Source organism: Ctenocephalides felis, unplaced genomic scaffold (assembly GCF_003426905.1).
Source record: "Ctenocephalides felis isolate EL2017-DRISC unplaced genomic scaffold, ASM342690v1 CF-g0.4_SCAFFOLD_01604, whole genome shotgun sequence".
NCBI classification, from domain to species: Eukaryota; Metazoa; Arthropoda; class Insecta; order Siphonaptera; family Pulicidae; genus Ctenocephalides; species Ctenocephalides felis.
In genome coordinates, this window is record NW_020537758.1 from 52,853,823 (window position 1) to 52,871,868 (window position 18,046).

Genomic DNA, 18,046 nt, shown 5'->3' on the forward strand with positions numbered 1-18,046 from the left:
CTACGTATGCCGTTCACTATCTACTGTCAATGTCACAAATTGTTAAAAGAAATTGCACAAAATTTAAATACAATGGAAGCAAACCGCGAATGAATGAATGAGAACCCGACAATGATTTCTTTAATTTCGCTCGTTTTCATAACACACTTATTATTATTGGGTACTTCCCTGGGTCCTCTCCCTTGGTCCTGGAGGTCCTTTTGCGTTGCTGCCCATCACGCAAATGAACAACTTGACAATCGCGTGGACCAATCAAGTCGCAAGCGGAGCCACTTGACACAGTTCAAAAATGACATCCTGCGCAAAAAAAATTCGAATTGGTCCGATTAGACAATTATCAATAAAATTAAAATTAATTTCAATTATATTATTTAATTTTTAATTAAAATTAAAAATATATAAAAGTAAAAATAAACAGATGAATGAAAAAATAAATAATTTATATGAAAAATCGCAAAATTTAAAAGAATAAACTAAACTAGTTGGTATTGGTATTTTGTTTTGAGGCAAGTTACATGAACTTCCCGAAATGTATAAATAATTGATTTAATTAATAAAAAATAAATTAACTCATGAGTGATTAAAAATATTCCGAGTGGATTTATTACACATAGCGAACATGTTAACTCGGAGTATTTTCTAAGAACAAATTTTCAAAAATCAACAATTTTTATAATTGAACCTGTTTCTGTAGGAATTTAATGATTTAGAGTGTTCATCGAGACCAAGTACTCTATCGTTATACCAAGTAAATTGACTAATTTTAATTTTAACAAACGTCAAACAACTACTCGTTTTCTCAAACTTTGATGAATTTTTAAAATTAAACTACTTGTCGTAAGGCCGTAATATTTCAGTAAGTTCTATAAGGCCATGATATATATCATCAAAAAAAGTTCCATAAAAATCGGATTAAATTTTTTTTCAACAGTTAGTTACAAGGAAATGGTTCGGTAAACTAATCAGTGTCATTCCCAACTAATATCTTTCGAACAGTTTTTGATTTTTAACTTCCCGAATGTGTGTATGTATGTGTGTGTGTGTGTGTGTGTGTGTGTGTGTATGTGTGTGTATGTGTGTATGTGTGTGTATGTGTGTATGTGTGTATGTGTGTATGTGTGTTTTTTTTTGTATAGCGCCTTAGCGACCGGTTTTCTGTCTGGGTATGTCGGACTCTGTGTGTGTGTGTGTGCATGTGTGTGTGTATGTGTGTGAACAGATTTTTTGCCGTAAATCGACGTTTTCTCGAAAACAGATATGCAAAATAATCGTAGAGGAACTACAGAAAGTTTATAATTATTAAATGGGTAAGTAAAAAAATAAAAAATGCAAAAAATATCATTTGTAAGCATAAATAAATAAATGATTAAAACTCGTGAATGAGTAAGTGAACAATAATAAAATTGAACTATTTGTAAGCGATATTTTAAGACACGTTACATGATCTTTGCGATATAGTGTAAATAATTGACTTAATAAATTAATTTATGAGTGACTTATTAGTATTCCAAGTGGATTTATTACACATTATTGTAATGATGGAAAGTTAAATATATAAAAAAAATTTAAATAAAATGAAAAAAATATGAATAAATTCTTAATGACGATATCAAAATATTAAGATGAATAAATAAGCAAATGCTTAAATAAATTGCATACCTTGAAGTCTCTACATGTATTCAGTTTAATAAATTCAGTTTCTAGAAAAGTCTTTTGATCCCTCAGCAGATATCGTCTCTTATGGGTTGTCATCCTTAATTGTAGTTCATCAGCAACCTGTATAAAAAAAAAGTATCAATACAGAGCCTATATAATAAATCTTGTACAAATATTTTGAATATTTAATTATTTTAAGATATGATATGAGTTGATAATTTTGTGATTAGTTTTACATATTTTATTTGAACTGTAAGCATTAGCAGTTAACAGTTGAAGCTTGGAGTATGTTTCTGGAAAGACTATGTATTGAGCTTGTCCTTGTAGTATTTTATAAGTGTGTATTGAAATGCATAATTATACTCTAGGTTTCTCAAAACCTAAATAATTGGACTTGTATCTTACAAAATAAGAATTGCTTGTTTTGTTATCTTACCGATAGTTAATGAAGCAAAGAAGTCTACTGCAGCAAGCAAGCTAGTAAGATAATACAGGATTCTCATTCCAGAGTTGACTTATTTTTTATAATTCAATTACTTGATTATTGTCGACAGCTTCTATTTTATAGCAGAGCTGAAATATAAAAGGTAATACTAAGTTTGGATTACTCTTTGTATGTCTTTATCTGAAATTAAATATTGCATGTATCTTTGACTAATTATTACAATAATTCTTGTCTTGAGAAATAAAATTATTTCAGTGTTCACATGACTTAGCCTCAATGCATTTTGCCTAGGAAACTTTAAATCGTAGCAGCCGTCAATAATAATATATAAGGTAAACGTACACTATTCCGGGATAGTACATTATTACGGGAGTTTTTCATTTTGATCGCAAAATAAGAAAACAGTCGGTGAATAATAATTTTAAACAATACCACATAAACTATAATTCGAATCTCATCAAATGAGCACGATTTTCCATTTTAAATATTAGTTTTTAAAACCATATAGAGCTTCTGAACGCATCTGTCATAACCCGATCGCCATTACGTACAGTCCCGTTATTAGTTAGGTTAATGTGACGCTACAATTGCTTAAGATTTTTATGTGACACTGGTAAGCTTATTCAATATAAATTTGTGATATTATTGTTAAGAAATAATAAGTGATAAGTTTTATAGTTAAATCGAGCAAATATGTTTTAAGAAAGTGTCAATTTTGTGACTCCCGTAATTAAGTTCACACAATTGAGGCATTGAACGTTATTCCGTGAGTGTCACGCAATTAGGAAAAGTAGACCTGAATTATTTTAGTCTTTTATTCTCAATTATGCTTAAATTTAGTGGTGTTTTTGGTGTTACTAAGTTTGGTGATGACCACAGAATATTGTGACCTAATTACGGTACATGTTCTTTTTAATTTTTAACCCTAATAATTGAGTTTGAAATGACTACTCTTTAGCAAGAAAATATATGATTTTTTTTACTTATTTCCATTATTCCCATATCCATAAAATATGGTAGTAATGAGAGAATCAGATGTTTCTTTTATTTCATCTACGATAAATCATTTGTGTAATGTCAAAGCTTATAGATACACTTGTTTTCTATCAATGACGCACGATATTTATAGAGCACGAATCACTAGTGTGCGGGTATGTGTGTATGTATGCAGCGAATTAGGGACATATTCGTAAATACGGTAGTCTTGATTTGCTTAATTTTTGCAACGTACTTGACAGTTTATGTAAATTTTATGTATAAATATATAACTTTTAAATATTTTTTTTAGTTTTTCAAAGTACCGATGGCTTCAAATAAATATTCACATGAAACCCTAGAAAAGGCTTTAAAAGAAATTCGCGATAGTACTTTATCTGTTTACAAAGCTTCCAGAACATATAAAGTTCCCAATCAAACCTTATATGATAAATTACACGGAAAATACAAAAAGCAAGGTCGTGCAGGAGCTCCAGCAGTGCTGACCCCCGAAGTAGAAAACCTTATTGTTGAATGGGTTATAACGATGGCTCAAATGGGTTTTCCTGTAACGAAAGACATTTTATTAAATTCTATACATAAACTGGTTGCTGAACTCGGTCGGTCTAACAAATTTAAGGAAGGATATCCAGGTCGGCATTGGTATGAGGGTTTTCTTAGAAGAAACCCTTTGATTAGTAAAAGAATATGTCAACCCTTGACTACGGCTCATGTCAGTGTGAATGAGGTGAAAATTAGGGCATGGTTCAAGCGAGTTGAGAAATATTTTCAGGAAAATGACTTTAGTGAGCTTTTACAAGACCCATCTAGAATTTTTAATTGCGATGAATCTGCATTTTTTCTGTGACCAAAAGGTCAAGCTGTTTTAGCTAAAACAGGTTCCAAATCTGTACATTGCAGATCAGGAAATGATGAAAAGGAATGCCTTACAGTATTGATCGGCGCTTCTGCAGATGGGAAGTTGATGCCAGTTCTGTCATTATTTCCTTATAAGAGGATACCATCTAACATATTAGCAAAATACCCGAAAACCTGGTCCATAGGCAGAAGTGATAAAGGGTGGATGACCAGCGAAAACTTTTTTGAGTATATTGGAAATGTTCTCAATCCTTTCCTTATAAACGAAAATATTGAAAAACCAGTTGTTTTATTTTTGGATGGTCATGTTTCGCATTTGTCCTATCACCTGTGTAAATTATGTAGAGAAATTGGCATTATTTTGGTTGCCTTATTGCCCAATTCAACTCATATTTTACAGCCTATGGACGTAGCGGTTTTTCACAGCTTAAAAAGTGCCTGGAGTAGAAATGTATATTCTTGGCGAATAGAGAATAATGCACGTCGTACTAATAATACTCGGAACCTCTAATGATAAGACTGATCAACCAAAGTACCTAGTCAAAACTATGACTATGAGCGGTTTTGCAAATGGAAGAGTTAACTGGCGTTGGCCTGATAAAGACGATGTGTTAGATTATGATGCCAAAGATATAGTGCAAAAAATAAAACCACCAATTCCAGTAAATAAAAGAGGTGTATTTTCTGTACCTGATTTAATCTAGTAAATTTAAGAACTTTAAAGATTATTTACATTTGTTGATGAAATTGTTATTTTTATTTGGTGTTTAAATTTTTTATTTAGTGTTTAAAGTATATATTTAGATAAAGTTTATATTTTCATTAAATAAGAAATATAGTTTAATAAGAAAATTATGTATTAACCCTCTAGCTAATTGTTATATGATCTCATACTTTAAATATATTTTGAATGTTAAGTAATAGATATATTTATGCAGATTTAGGATTGATAATTGAATACATAAATTATATCCTCTTTGTTTCATATTTTTTATTTGATTTATTTTTTCATTCCAGTTTGATTTATTCATATCATTTCCAGTGTTACAATAATTACTGTAATTTTGATACCAGCTTTTATTTCATTTTTTTTTTTGGAAGTTTTATAATCACTTATACTGTTCAAATTTCCATGAAAATATAATAAATATGTGTTTAAAATTATATCAAAATATTATTTTTCAATTAACCGTACTTTTCATAACCTACAAATATATTTATCAAGGCATTACGATCAAAAATGTATGCTTCGAGCGCTATCACGGAGTGATAGCGTACACTATAGTGTACAACGACTCCCGGCATTAGGTTCATGAACCAAATTTTATCACGGAATTAGAGACAAACGCGTGGTTCACCAAAATGCCGATTATTTCTATAAATGACGTTCTACGACGAAAAATCTTGTTTTATAATAATCTCAAAGGTCTAATTAATAAAATATAACAGATTTAGTTCGTCCACTTGCCTATTTTCTCTAAAATTCGTCTTTAAAGTCAAACGTTTCTTAACATCCCGTAATATGGTACGTTTACCTTACTATGTCTTAAGTAAAAAATCAGGATCAGCACAGAATTTTCTTGTCATCAAGGGTATTATATAAAAATTCAGAGGCTTTTATAATTGAAAGAGGAAACTGCTGTAGAAATGTTAAAATGTATGTATGATAATTATAATACCTAAATATTTTTTAATATGTTGAATACATTTCATTGTGACCGTGACATTCAATTGTAAAAAGTACTTTGTTTTCAAAATCATTAAATTAAAATTAATGCATCAGCTTCATTTACTTACAAAATATTTTATATAAAAAGCATTGATTGTATTAGCATTACAGAATCTTTCTAAAGAATTTTTGAGAATAATTGAAATCCTTCAACAATTTCAAAATAGAATCACATTATTATGCTCGAATCTGATTTATCATAATTATTTTTGTTCATCACGAGCCAGGATAGTTAAAGCAAATAAATGTTGTATTCGCTATAGCGATTCAGATAAGATTTCCAATTGATGCGATATAGGCAAATATAGAAAAAAAATATACACCATTAAAGCAACTCACTAATGAAATTGAAAGACGACCATCTGCATCAAAGCAATATTAATGGTCCTTTTCTCAATAATTTCTCAAACTGCATGAAAACATTCGAAATTCATCTATGATCGTATAAGATTTGACGCGCCATTTTTCTTCTCAAATTGTTACTAACCTCAATCAAAATCTGTCATTATGTAGTGATGGGTATTTGTAGCACCCTTGAGAAGATCATGTAAACACCTGCATAAGCTTCGAATCCACAAATAATTCCCATTACATAAAATGACTAATGCAAAATATTAATATATACTCGGCCTTACTACTTGATTGTCCACTGGCTTCCCAAGATCTTCCCGCGATGGCTGAGATTAAAATGGATTGTGCAATGACGCTCTGCGGACCAAGAAACCTTGCGCTTGCTTGAAGTGTCATCCGGTCTCCTGTCACCTGTCATCAGGTCAACACACCACCATCACAACATTTCAAACTCCTCGGACGCCTCGGACTGCTATGATATGGCTCCATAGACCTTACACAATACAATATGAAATTGTATAAGGTCTATGTATGGCTCTGATGGAACGCTTTACTGACAATCCACAACAGTTTCGAGTTCGAACTTTTAGATAGTGTTCTGCGCATGCGCGGATAGTTTCGGACTGTCAGATTGGCTCGGATGGAACGAACCGTTATGTCACATTTCAATTCGCCTATGGGCCGGCCATACTAGACAATATACTAATCGGCCATCTTGTACATGTCATGGAGATTTTGATGAATGATTCACGCATAGATAAAAGACGAGTGTATATATATATATATATATATATATATATATATATATATAATTAGGTTTTTTGGTAATTTAGATAATTTTGGTAATTAGGTTAGGTTTTTTTAGGTAATTGTTACATATTTGTTTAAAAGCTCTTTCATAAAAATGAATATTTACTGTCATAATATATTATTTGTGATTATTCAGATTGATTATAAATAATATTGTCTCCATAAGCTGTATTATGTGATGATTTGTCAGTTAGAATTTCTGTCAAGTTTTTGTAGTATTCATGGATTAAATATGAGGAATAAATATTAGCAAATCCTTCGTGTTTCTCAATTTTTGCTTTGTCAAAGTTTTAGCTTTAGAATATAAAAAAAACTATACTATTTAAACATTTCGGTTTACTTGGTACTTTCTTACATTAATGGCTTTAAAATCCGTAACTTCATTATAGTTACATTTAAATTGCAGAAAATTGGATTTGGACCTTCCCAACTTATTCCAGCGCATTTCAAGCCAATTTACAGGACATCCTGTGATGGTTCCTTTTCTGTTAGTGATTGATTGTTCTAATGGTTTTGTTAATGAAGAATCTTGGTGAAACATTTGGATTAGCTAAAGTCGTGCTTTTTTATGTTTTCATGATATTGTATCAATTATCTGGTGAAAAAATGTCTAATTAACTTAGCTCTTATTTCGGTACTTTGAACAACTTTCAATAAACGTAAGACAGTTTTAATATTCCTGTTTTACTGGGTACTCAAATTTTAGTATGTTATATTTTCTAAGTTTGTAACGTACTTGTTGTTTTTAGATCATTATGATTTTTTTTGAAATTCACGATTTGCTAAACAATCATATGGTTTATATTTTCATTAAATTCTTATCCGTAATTTATGAACTCGAAACCCAAAATCAGACCTAGGCAGAACATATACACTTCAGAATTGAGTTAATCAAAATGTCTTCCGAAATAAATGATTTCTGCTGCAGTGGTCAAAAAAAATTTTCGTTTCGCGGTACTAATTTTTATTATTCCGGAAAGTTATTATAATCACAAAAAGTACTTTCTCACTAATAGCTCATATGGGCTCATATATAGATTACACATAACTACCTCTCCTCCAATTGCTTAATAAAATATGAATGACAAAAATTAAATATAATAATAATTATAATAATAGTTATCAGCCATTGATAAATTTTTATTGATTTTATTACTTTTATACCGCAAATTCATCAATTTTCATCAAAGTTTATTTTAAAATATAATAGATAACTTTAATTTTGTTATACTTTTATTTTATATACATAATCAGCGTTTGTGAACAGCAAGTTAAAATCCATTGCAAAATGTGTATACTTTAAAATAGATATAATTAAAATGCAAAATAAAATTTATATTATCTTATAAATTTTACGGGACTTGAGCATTTCACTGTGAGAAAAAAGGGACTTTCTTGGTTCGGATAAAACGTTGATGGCAATATTTCATATACACCTGATGGTAATTCCTCTAGATCTAGAGCCACAAATCCTGATCTACAATGAAGGTAAAAATTATTCAAGATGTTATATATGTATGTATTGATATGTGGAAAAAATCATGCGCAAGCTTTAGACTATTTAAAAAGCTATTTAACATTGTTTATTAACTTTCTGAAGAGTTTCTGAAGTTTATCTTTTCATCAGATTATTCTGAATAACTTGAGTAGTCATTCTAAATCGTGTGACACTAAAATTGAAACTATTTTGTATAAGTGTATGAGACCAAATGCACCGATTTTAAAAATTTAAAAACCATTCGATAACACTTGATAAGGACTCACTTTGGTCAATTTTTCGCAACGATCGGCCGAGCCGATTTTTAATAACAATTAGCATGTAAATGCAAAATTTTTTGTCGACGGAGAAATCTTAAAAGAAAATCGAAAATTAGAGAACTGTTCAGAAGATGTCGATAATTAGTCATTTAATTTTTTTTTGGCCAATCTAATTGAACATCCTAAAATATTCATATAAGTCTACGAAAGGTGGTTTGATAATAAAAATAAATTACCTATGAAATAATGGGTCACACCCTTAAGTCATGCAACATATATGTCATAAGCAGTTGATTATTAACTTACTTTAATACAAAATGCCACTTACATCTAGTTAAATTTAGATTTGATAATGCCTTTGTGCTAAAAAGTTAATAGTAATATATCCTACCTATAAGCACCAGTAGAACGAGATTTGAATGGAGCATTAACACTATCATTTTCTAGTGATATAATAGTGACTTCTAAACCAATTTGATACTCTCTGGGTCCTCTCAATTCTATTAGCATATGATGGTCCAATCTGTTCTTTAATTCAAGTCGGTACTTTGGATTATTTAAATAAGTTGCAGGATAATTTGCACATCCACCCGCAGTTCGGCAATTCCATTCACCTGTTTCCTATAATTAAATATTATTGTGAACCATATTTTGAATATGAACAACAGGTTTAAAAACTATTAATGAAATTATATTGAAATAAATATTAATTTGATATTTAAATAGCCTCAATACTACTTATTTACAATAAACCACCGCTTCAAAAAATGTTTGAAATTATACATATGTTACATTATACATCTATTTCTTTTTTTCGGTAAGTCTAAGTAGAAGCATAGATCAACAAGAATAAGAATCAAAAGAAACCGCGCTTGCCTGCCGTCAAATGATGTACAAGGTCCTATAGCAGTATTGGAACTATTAAACTTAACAACTTTCAATCAACATCTCCATCAGCAGCAATAAGGACCTGTGTAAAAAACTGTGAACACCATCTGACAATAATAAAATCAACAATTTTTATAATTGAACCAGTTTCCGTTGGACTTGGTTTAGTATGTTCATTAAGACCAAATACTCCATAGTTTTAATACTCTATAATTTTAATTTTAACAAACAAAAAAAAAAACTACTCATTTTCCCAAATTTTGATGAGTTTTTAAAATTAAACTACTTATCGTACGGCCGTAATATTTCAGTAAGTTCTATAAATCCATGATATATATCGCCAAAAACAGTTCCTTAAAAAAGGGCTATTTTTTTTTCAACCGCTAATTACAAGAAAACGGCTCGGTAGATTTTCACCTAAAACTATTCAGTATCATTTGCAACTAATATCTTTTGAACAGTTTTTGATTTTCTAAAATCGATTCAGTAGTATGAGCTTAAATGTGAACGAAAAGTTGAACATTTTTTTCAAATTACAAAGAAACGGCTTGGCCGATCGTCGCACAAAACTGGAAAACATTAATCCTCTTCGAGATACATCAAAAAACTTTTAAATTTCTGAAATCGGTTCAGGTGTTTCAGAGCAAACGTCGATGATACTAATTTTTGCAAACTTTGACTTTGAATATTTATAGACTATGGTATCTACCGTCAAAAAAATAATAAAAATTGTCGAATTTTTTTTTTTTAACACTATTACAAGAAAACGGCCCGGCCAATCTCTACCAAAAACTAATCAGCACGATTGCCGAACAATATCTTTCGAACGGTTTTTGAATTTTCAAAATTGCGGGCTAAAACGTGAACGAAATAATTTTCTATTTATAAAGAAACGGATTGGCCCATCGTCGCACAAAACTGACAAACAATAGTCCTCATCAAGATACATCGAATGGCTTTCAAATTTTTGAAATCGTTCCAGCCGTTTTTGAGAAAATGTCGTTTTAAGGCTAAAAATCTATTCACACACACGCACACACACATACATACATACTATATCCAAATTTGGTCTCATTAGCGAATCAGATTTTTTTGTGAAAACAAACTTAATTGAATTAAATTCTTTGTCAATCATCAGATTATCTAATATTTACACACATCGCAAAGTTTATGTAACTTGATTCAAGACAAATTGCCTTCTTGTACATTAGCAAAAAGTTCTACTTCAATCGCGTGTAAGACTGTGAGCCCTACGCACCCTCTTTTTTTTTACTTACCTGAATAGTATATGGAAATGGTTGTATTTTTGACAATTGAAATGGGCTTTTAGAATAGGCTCTAAGAGTATAATATATCGTTGTAGATTTCTCATACTGTGAAATAACCAATGTGTATTTTCTTGCACGTTCTGGGTCCATTCTGATCTTGCATAGGTAATGTGGACTGTTGATTCTTACACCATCAATATATGGTGGTGGACTTGCTGAAATAATAAATGTATTTAAACTAATGAACTAAGTATTATATCAAAGATTTTAAAACATTTAATTATTGGTTGTTTTTGGTGCTCAATACTGTATTGAACACAAAGAGTAGGATGTGGCCAGATAAAATATAGTGTTAAATGATATAAGCTAAGTAATATCATAATTATAATGTTAAAATTTAATGTTTTGATGATAAACCTACATGGATAATAAACCCTTTTTCCTTCGTTTTTGTAGACAAGAATTGTTATATATTCTTGATTATCCCGAAAATCTTCTATTGATGTTATATGTCTCGTAAGCAAAACCCAAATTTCACCTACACCCTGACTGACATTCAAACTAAACTGTGGATTTTCACCCACCGTATAAGCATCCTTTGCTGGGCCAACTCCAGCATTCCAAGTCCTAAAAATTATTACAAGAAAATTATTTTTTTTCTAATAAAAATGTGAACGTTAATAAATAACTTACTGATGAATGCAGTAAGTGTACTGAAATATTTCAGGATTCCAATTCATATAAAACACATCAAAGAAGTTACATAAACTTGTATAATCGATCCAAAATATACCATTATCATGTCTTGCAGCTAAATTAGGATCATAATTCAATTGCTCCTGTAACTCTTGTGTCCAATGTATTGTATCTAATTCGGAGTAGTTACCTCGCCATCTCAAATGTGACCAAGGATTTTTTAGTTTAAGTAAATTTACTCCCTAGAATGAAAAAAAAATGTACATCAATATATATATATATATATTAGGGTGGTCCTTAAAATAGTCATTTTCGAATTTCCTTGCTCCCAGGGGCGCAAATGGTTCCAAATAGATAAACAATTCTCTGAAAATTTTAGCTCTTAATATTAACGTTTAGATAGAGCGCAATTCAATCAAAGTTTTGTATGGAAAGAGCATGGAAAATTTTTCAAAAATTTTAAAAATGTTTTTTAAATGTAATTTAGCGAACAAATGAATGAATAAAACTCATTCATTTGTCACTAAGTTACACCTAAAACATTTTTTTTTAATTTTCAAAAATTTTTCCATGCTCTTTCCATACAAACTTTGATTGAATTGCGCTCTATCTAAACGTTAATATTAAGAGCTAAAACTTTCAGAGAATTGTTTTTTATCAATTTGGAACCATTTGAGCCCCTGGGAGCAAGAAAATTCGAAAATGACCATTTTAAGGACCACCCTAATATATATATATATATATATATATATATATATATATATATGTATATATATATATATGTATATATATATATATATATATGTATATATATATATGTATATATATATGTATATATATATATATGTATATATATATATATATATGTATATATATATATATGTATATATATATATATATATATATATATAATATACATACATAAAAAGGCTTTATAAGAAATTTGCAATATAGTACATTAGCTGTTTTAAAAGCTTCCAAAACATATAACATTCACAATCAAACCTGATTTAAGCTACAATAGACGATTAGGCATTGTTAATTTGAAGGGCTTTAAAAATTATTTACGTTTATTGGCGGAATTGTAACTTATTTATTGCTAAATTTTACTCAAAGTTTATATTTTTGTTTTATTGCCGTTAAAAATTATACCTTCATTGTTTCATATTTTTATTTGATTTATTTATTAACTTCCCATATTGTAATCATCCAAAAATCGAAAATGAAAATTTTTGCATTTCTCGACGTTTTAAAGGTTTCTGAACATTTTCAGTTTTAAAGGTTTCTGAACAAAAAATGGATATGTGTGTGTGTGTTTTGTGTGTCCGCATTTTTTCGTTCACGTTTTCGGGCGCACGGATCAACCGATTCGAATGGTTCAAAAACATTCGATTCCTATTGATGGGGAGATGTGCTGATTAGTTTTTGGCAAAGGCAGGTCCAGCAGTTACGGAGATAAAGAACAGAGAGTGCAAAAAATAGAAATCGAGTTTTTGAGAGAACGGAGCATCCGATTTGAATGATCTAAAAAACATTCAATTAGTAATGATTGGGAGAAATGGTTATTAGTTTTTGGAAAAGGCAGGCGCAGCCATTTCGAAGATACAGAGCTAAATGTGCAAAAAATGGCAGTTTTTGAGAGAAATAAGCGTCCGATTTAAATGATTCAAAGAACTTTCTGCTTGTTTTAACAAAATAATTGATTTTGGAAAAAAAAATTTTGTTTCAAAATGTCTTTTTTTTGTATATCTAAAATAATTCAGATTTTTTTTTAATTCTGACTAAAGTTCTAATATATTTTAATCAAATAATTTTAACTTTGCAATTCAGTTTATATAATTCTTATAAATATTAGACAATGTTACAATATTTATAATAATCTATTTGAAAACATTTAATATTCTTCGAATTTCGTTGCGGTACGGGAAGTTCCAGCAATTTGCCTTAAGGGACGACGCCATCACCCCACTAGTTTAAAGAAGGTTTCAGTATTGATAATGAAATGACTTACTATAATAATACCAGCTTATATTTTATTTTTATTTTGGAAGTTTTTCAACTTTTTATATTTTTCTAATTTTTATAAAAATAAATTAAATGTTTAAAATAATATCAAAGTATTATTATTTAATTAACCATATTCTTTATAACCAATTCAAGTATATTTATCAAGGCAACATCAGCAAAATGACGAATTATATGAATGAAATTCTACGCCGCAAAATTTGGTTCTATAATGATCTTATAAGTCTAATTTATAGAATAGGACAGTTTTAGCCTGTTCACTTTCCTACTTTCTTTACAGATCATCTTTAAAATCAAACGTTCCTTAACATCCCGTGTTATGGTAGCATTTATAATTTCAAACAATGTTTTGTAGAGATGAAATTTCGTGTTTTAAATAACATATATGTATAAGACCAATTTCTACTCGACAGCCTAATCTGATTAAACTATTTTATTAATATTAACAAAAAGTAAATAATTACATCAACATTAACTGCATCCATTACTGCATATGCATGAGTTGCTACAAGACCAGTCCTGTCTTGATCTGCCTCTGATAATTCACCAGTTGCTACAGTGACTAAAACTTTGCCTCTAGCTAAGCCACTCATGATTTTAGCAAATAATAATTCACCATTGAAGTCCTGTTCTTCTGGACGAATTGCTACTCTTTCTGGAATCCAACCTGTTAGTGCATGCAAATCTATATTCTGAAATTTTTGTATTTTGCATGATTTGGTATACACTATTTCAAAAGAATCAGTTATCTCATGCATAAAACTTACGCTGTTTGATCCTGGAAAATCATAGCCTCCCATTACTTTCATATATGCCTTTTCTAATAATGAAACCCAGAATTCTTCAGTATTACTTGAATATGAGCAAAGCAATCTGTTTCCATAGCCAACAGGCAGTCGATCATCTATTATAACCTTTTTCACATATCAAAGTTTGAATTAAATAAGATACAGAATAAAATTTGAATTAAAAAGATCATTTTAGGAGGAGCTTATAAAATAAAAAAAATAACTTTAGATCTGCAATGCGTTTTTCATTTTAAGAGGGTCTAGAATTTAAAAGTTTAACCATGGAATATGTGCACAAGAGGATTTTTCAAAATCTAAATTGTTTTCAGATATTTATTTATTTGCCCACAACAATCTTCCACTGTTTTCTTCTTCTGCAAAACTTTAAACCATGAACTGTTTTTTCGAAACAAAACCCATGATTTCTTAACTTCTATTGCTCTGAATTACCTAATATTTTTCCAGATTCCTCTATAGACTTTTTATGCTTATCTTCAAATTCTAATTTTAACTATTTTTACAAAATCAAGAATATCAAAAAAAAAGTTGTGAAAAAAACTTTTCAAGCGTTCACCGTTTTGTGAAAAAAAAATGTCCATAGTACATATGATAGCAAAAATATTATATTACTATAATAATATATTTTATATACATATACTTTTCATAAGATTATTTGGATGATTGATATCATGGCGGTCAGGTACCAATTTTTTTTGGATCCCCTATTTCATTACCTTTAAAATTGTTTATTTTTTTTCTAAATTTCCAAAATATTAATTACTAGCTTTAAAAAGGCGTAACAATATTGGTTCTTTTTTTACGACTTTACAAAAATTGCATAAAGAATTCTAAGCCAGAATATCCTCCTAAATTTGTTTTCTTAATTTTTTAGAAGTTTTATCAAATTATAATATGTTGTGAGTTTACTTCTTGAATTAAACTATATAGTAAAAGCAAAGATACTAATTTGTTTAGATACCTTTCTTGGTATTCCATTTACATGCAATTTAACCATATATTTTCCATCTGGATTATATCTTGGTTCATCATTTTTATTTCTTGGATATAAAATAGATGTTATTAAGCGCTTTTGAAACCTCTGTTCATACAGAGCAGCTACTGCTAGGGATGCCACAAAAGAACAATCTGAAACAACCTTCATCGGAAGACATCTATATACATAAATATTTTAATCAATGTAATATATTATTCATATTATGATTCAAATCATACAGTTTGTTTAATATCCATATAGTTTACTTGATGTCCAGAAACAATCCTCGGTTCCGGGTGCAATTCTGATAAAGTTGACCATCTCACAAAATCACGTTTTTGTTTTGGAGATAGCTCTAATATACCATCACGATCAGAGAAAGGCATTGGAAAGTTAAACCTACAATAAAAGTACACACAATTTGATACTCAAAAAATGTTTAACATGTCTTACAATTTTTTAGGGTTTAACTCATAATAAGGATTATTTATTTGGCACTATTTACGGTTAAATATTTTAACCCAGTATTCCAAAACAAACATTTATTAAAAATACTGTCATAATGGCAAAAGTATTACGTACGTTTCATTGATATCTTCTGCTATAAATGGTAAGTAAATCTTTTGATTTATATGTGATGTATGTTTCAATACTTTTTTTTCATCTTCCCCGTATGTTTCTTGTCCACCCGAAACTTTCAGATGAGCACTACTTCCACGATGTAATGGCGGTCTAATGGGACCTATAAAAATTTTATAAATTGAATAATAAAAATAAAAAAATATATGTATGCAACTATAAAAATTTGGAGTCGGAATATATCTGGCAAAATACACTTTGATTTGGAAAGGTATTTTTTTTTAATTTCACATTTTTTGTTTCGAGTAAAAAAATTACAATAATAGTACAATAAATATGTAGAGGTTTTGAGACAACTTTAGGGTGTGAATATACAAGTATTTACAGACTTACAGCTGGGTATATCGAATTCCGAGGTAAACTTACTATAATGACCAAACTATGTGTTCAAATATTATTAAATAAAGGAGTTGATATAAGGTGTGTCTTCAGATAAGGGTCTTACAATAAATCATAAGAAGTTTTATGAACTCTAAAAGTTTGTGAACAAAAACCATCCCAAATAAGTTGCAACAGTTCGAACATGGGAGCTGTTCAAAAAAACATTTCTAACATGAATGGACAGGAAAAAAACAATAATGAATTAAAAATTAAATTTCTAAAAACTTATCAATAACCACAGTGCTGGGTCAAATTAATGGCATTTCAATGTATTTATATGGAAAAAATTACGAGCGTGGTTACAAAACGAATTAAACTCGTATTTCGGGGTACTTCTATAAAACGGATTCATTCTAACACGGTTCCCCCTCATAACATGGTACTTTCGGGTTCGCCTAACACGGTTTAAGAATTCAGGAAAGTTTTAATAAAATAAGAAATATAGTAAAACCTATGAAGTGCAAAACTTTGTTTAATTAAACTACTAAAATTAGTAAAATCGCCGTAAAATAGCTCAAGAAATGTGATGAAATTAGAGGAAAAAATAACTAATTTGATATATGTTATTAGGGCGCGTACGATCTATCAAAAAACAAATTTTAGGAATATCCAAACAATATATTAAATAATTCTTAAGCAATTCTATGAATGAAATGAGTATAAAAGTTTTTTGCTAAAAGCAAGTAATCGCAAATATAATTTTTTTTGCAAAAAATAATGCATGGATCTGAAGGTAGTATAGAAAACTGCTCAGAGGATGAAGATATCTTGCAAAAAAAGGATCATGTTGGATAGCACTTAATGTCAATTATGACAAAAAAATCATATAATTCAAATATTGCATATTACCTCTTAAAAAAATAAATAAATGTAAGAATATTTATTATAAAATCATGATTTGTAGCATGTTTTTTTAAATTCTTGTAACGGAACCCCATTTTTTGTACTAGTTTTTTGTCCCTTATAACACAGATTCGCATAACACGCTAGTTTTCTGGAACGTAACTACCATGTTGTAAGGGGGTTACCTGTACCATATTCTTTGTATTTTTTTATTTTTCAACAAAAAAGTATTTGTTGGAATATTGAATTTCTTACTTGTTGGAGATGCTGCATTACCAACCGGTGTTGATGGACTTGAGCTATTAGAACTTGATTGTGTATTATTTTGTGCTTTATGTTGAATACCTTTTAATTCTTCTGCTCTTGAGATGCAATTTTGTATAATTCCTTTAAGTTGTTCTTTAACGGCAGCATCACTCTACAAAAGTATAGTTTTGATATTTTTTTAAACTACAGTATATTATAAACTAAATTTACAATTGTGATATAGAGTTCTCCCGCTTGAACATAAAATTTAATTGCATCATCCTTATTTCCTGCTTCGTCAGCCTCCAAGCCTTGTTTTATCAAGGAATGGCACTCAGCTAAAATACTCATCTTAGATTATTATTCATATAATAACAATGAATGTAGATTCTATTCACATAATAAACTATCATTAGAATTTATATTGTACTGAACAACTATTAATAAGGCAAGATTTATTTTGTTTAAAGTGAGGGACAAATCAATTTATTTACAAAAGGTAATGTTATGATTCATCATGTCATTAATGTCAGTTCACTTCTGCATTTTGACATTAGATAGCACTGGGGCACTTTGAGAAAGCGCTAAAAAATTATTTTTGAATTTAAATACGTATGTATATTATTTTTCCTCCATTTATAACTAAACTAGTGATGTATGGCATCGTGCCTTAAG

General features: G+C 29.4%; 1 protein-coding gene across 2 annotated transcripts; it reads right to left on the minus strand.

The window, feature by feature from the left end:
* Positions 1-1,719: 1,719 nt before the first annotated feature.
* Positions 1,720-17,800, minus strand: LOC113373259 (calpain-7-like). 2 transcript variants are annotated; one of them, XM_026613559.1, is made up of 12 exons: positions 17,603-17,800; positions 17,381-17,543; positions 15,845-16,004; positions 15,502-15,661; positions 15,248-15,424; positions 14,248-14,394; positions 13,945-14,172; positions 11,453-11,697; positions 11,181-11,386; positions 10,769-10,974; positions 8,995-9,224; positions 1,720-1,776 (listed from the first exon to the last, which is right to left on the minus strand). In XM_026613559.1, exons 1-12 carry the CDS (start codon positions 17,720-17,722, stop codon positions 1,755-1,757), a joined length of 2,064 nt encoding a protein of 687 aa, XP_026469344.1. In that variant the 5' UTR covers positions 17,723-17,800; the 3' UTR covers positions 1,720-1,754. The 2 variants fall into 2 exon arrangements, with proteins under 2 accessions (XP_026469344.1, XP_026469343.1); XM_026613558.1 differs by lacking the exon at positions 1,720-1,776 and adding an exon at positions 8,128-8,322.
* Positions 17,801-18,046: the final 246 nt, after the last annotated feature.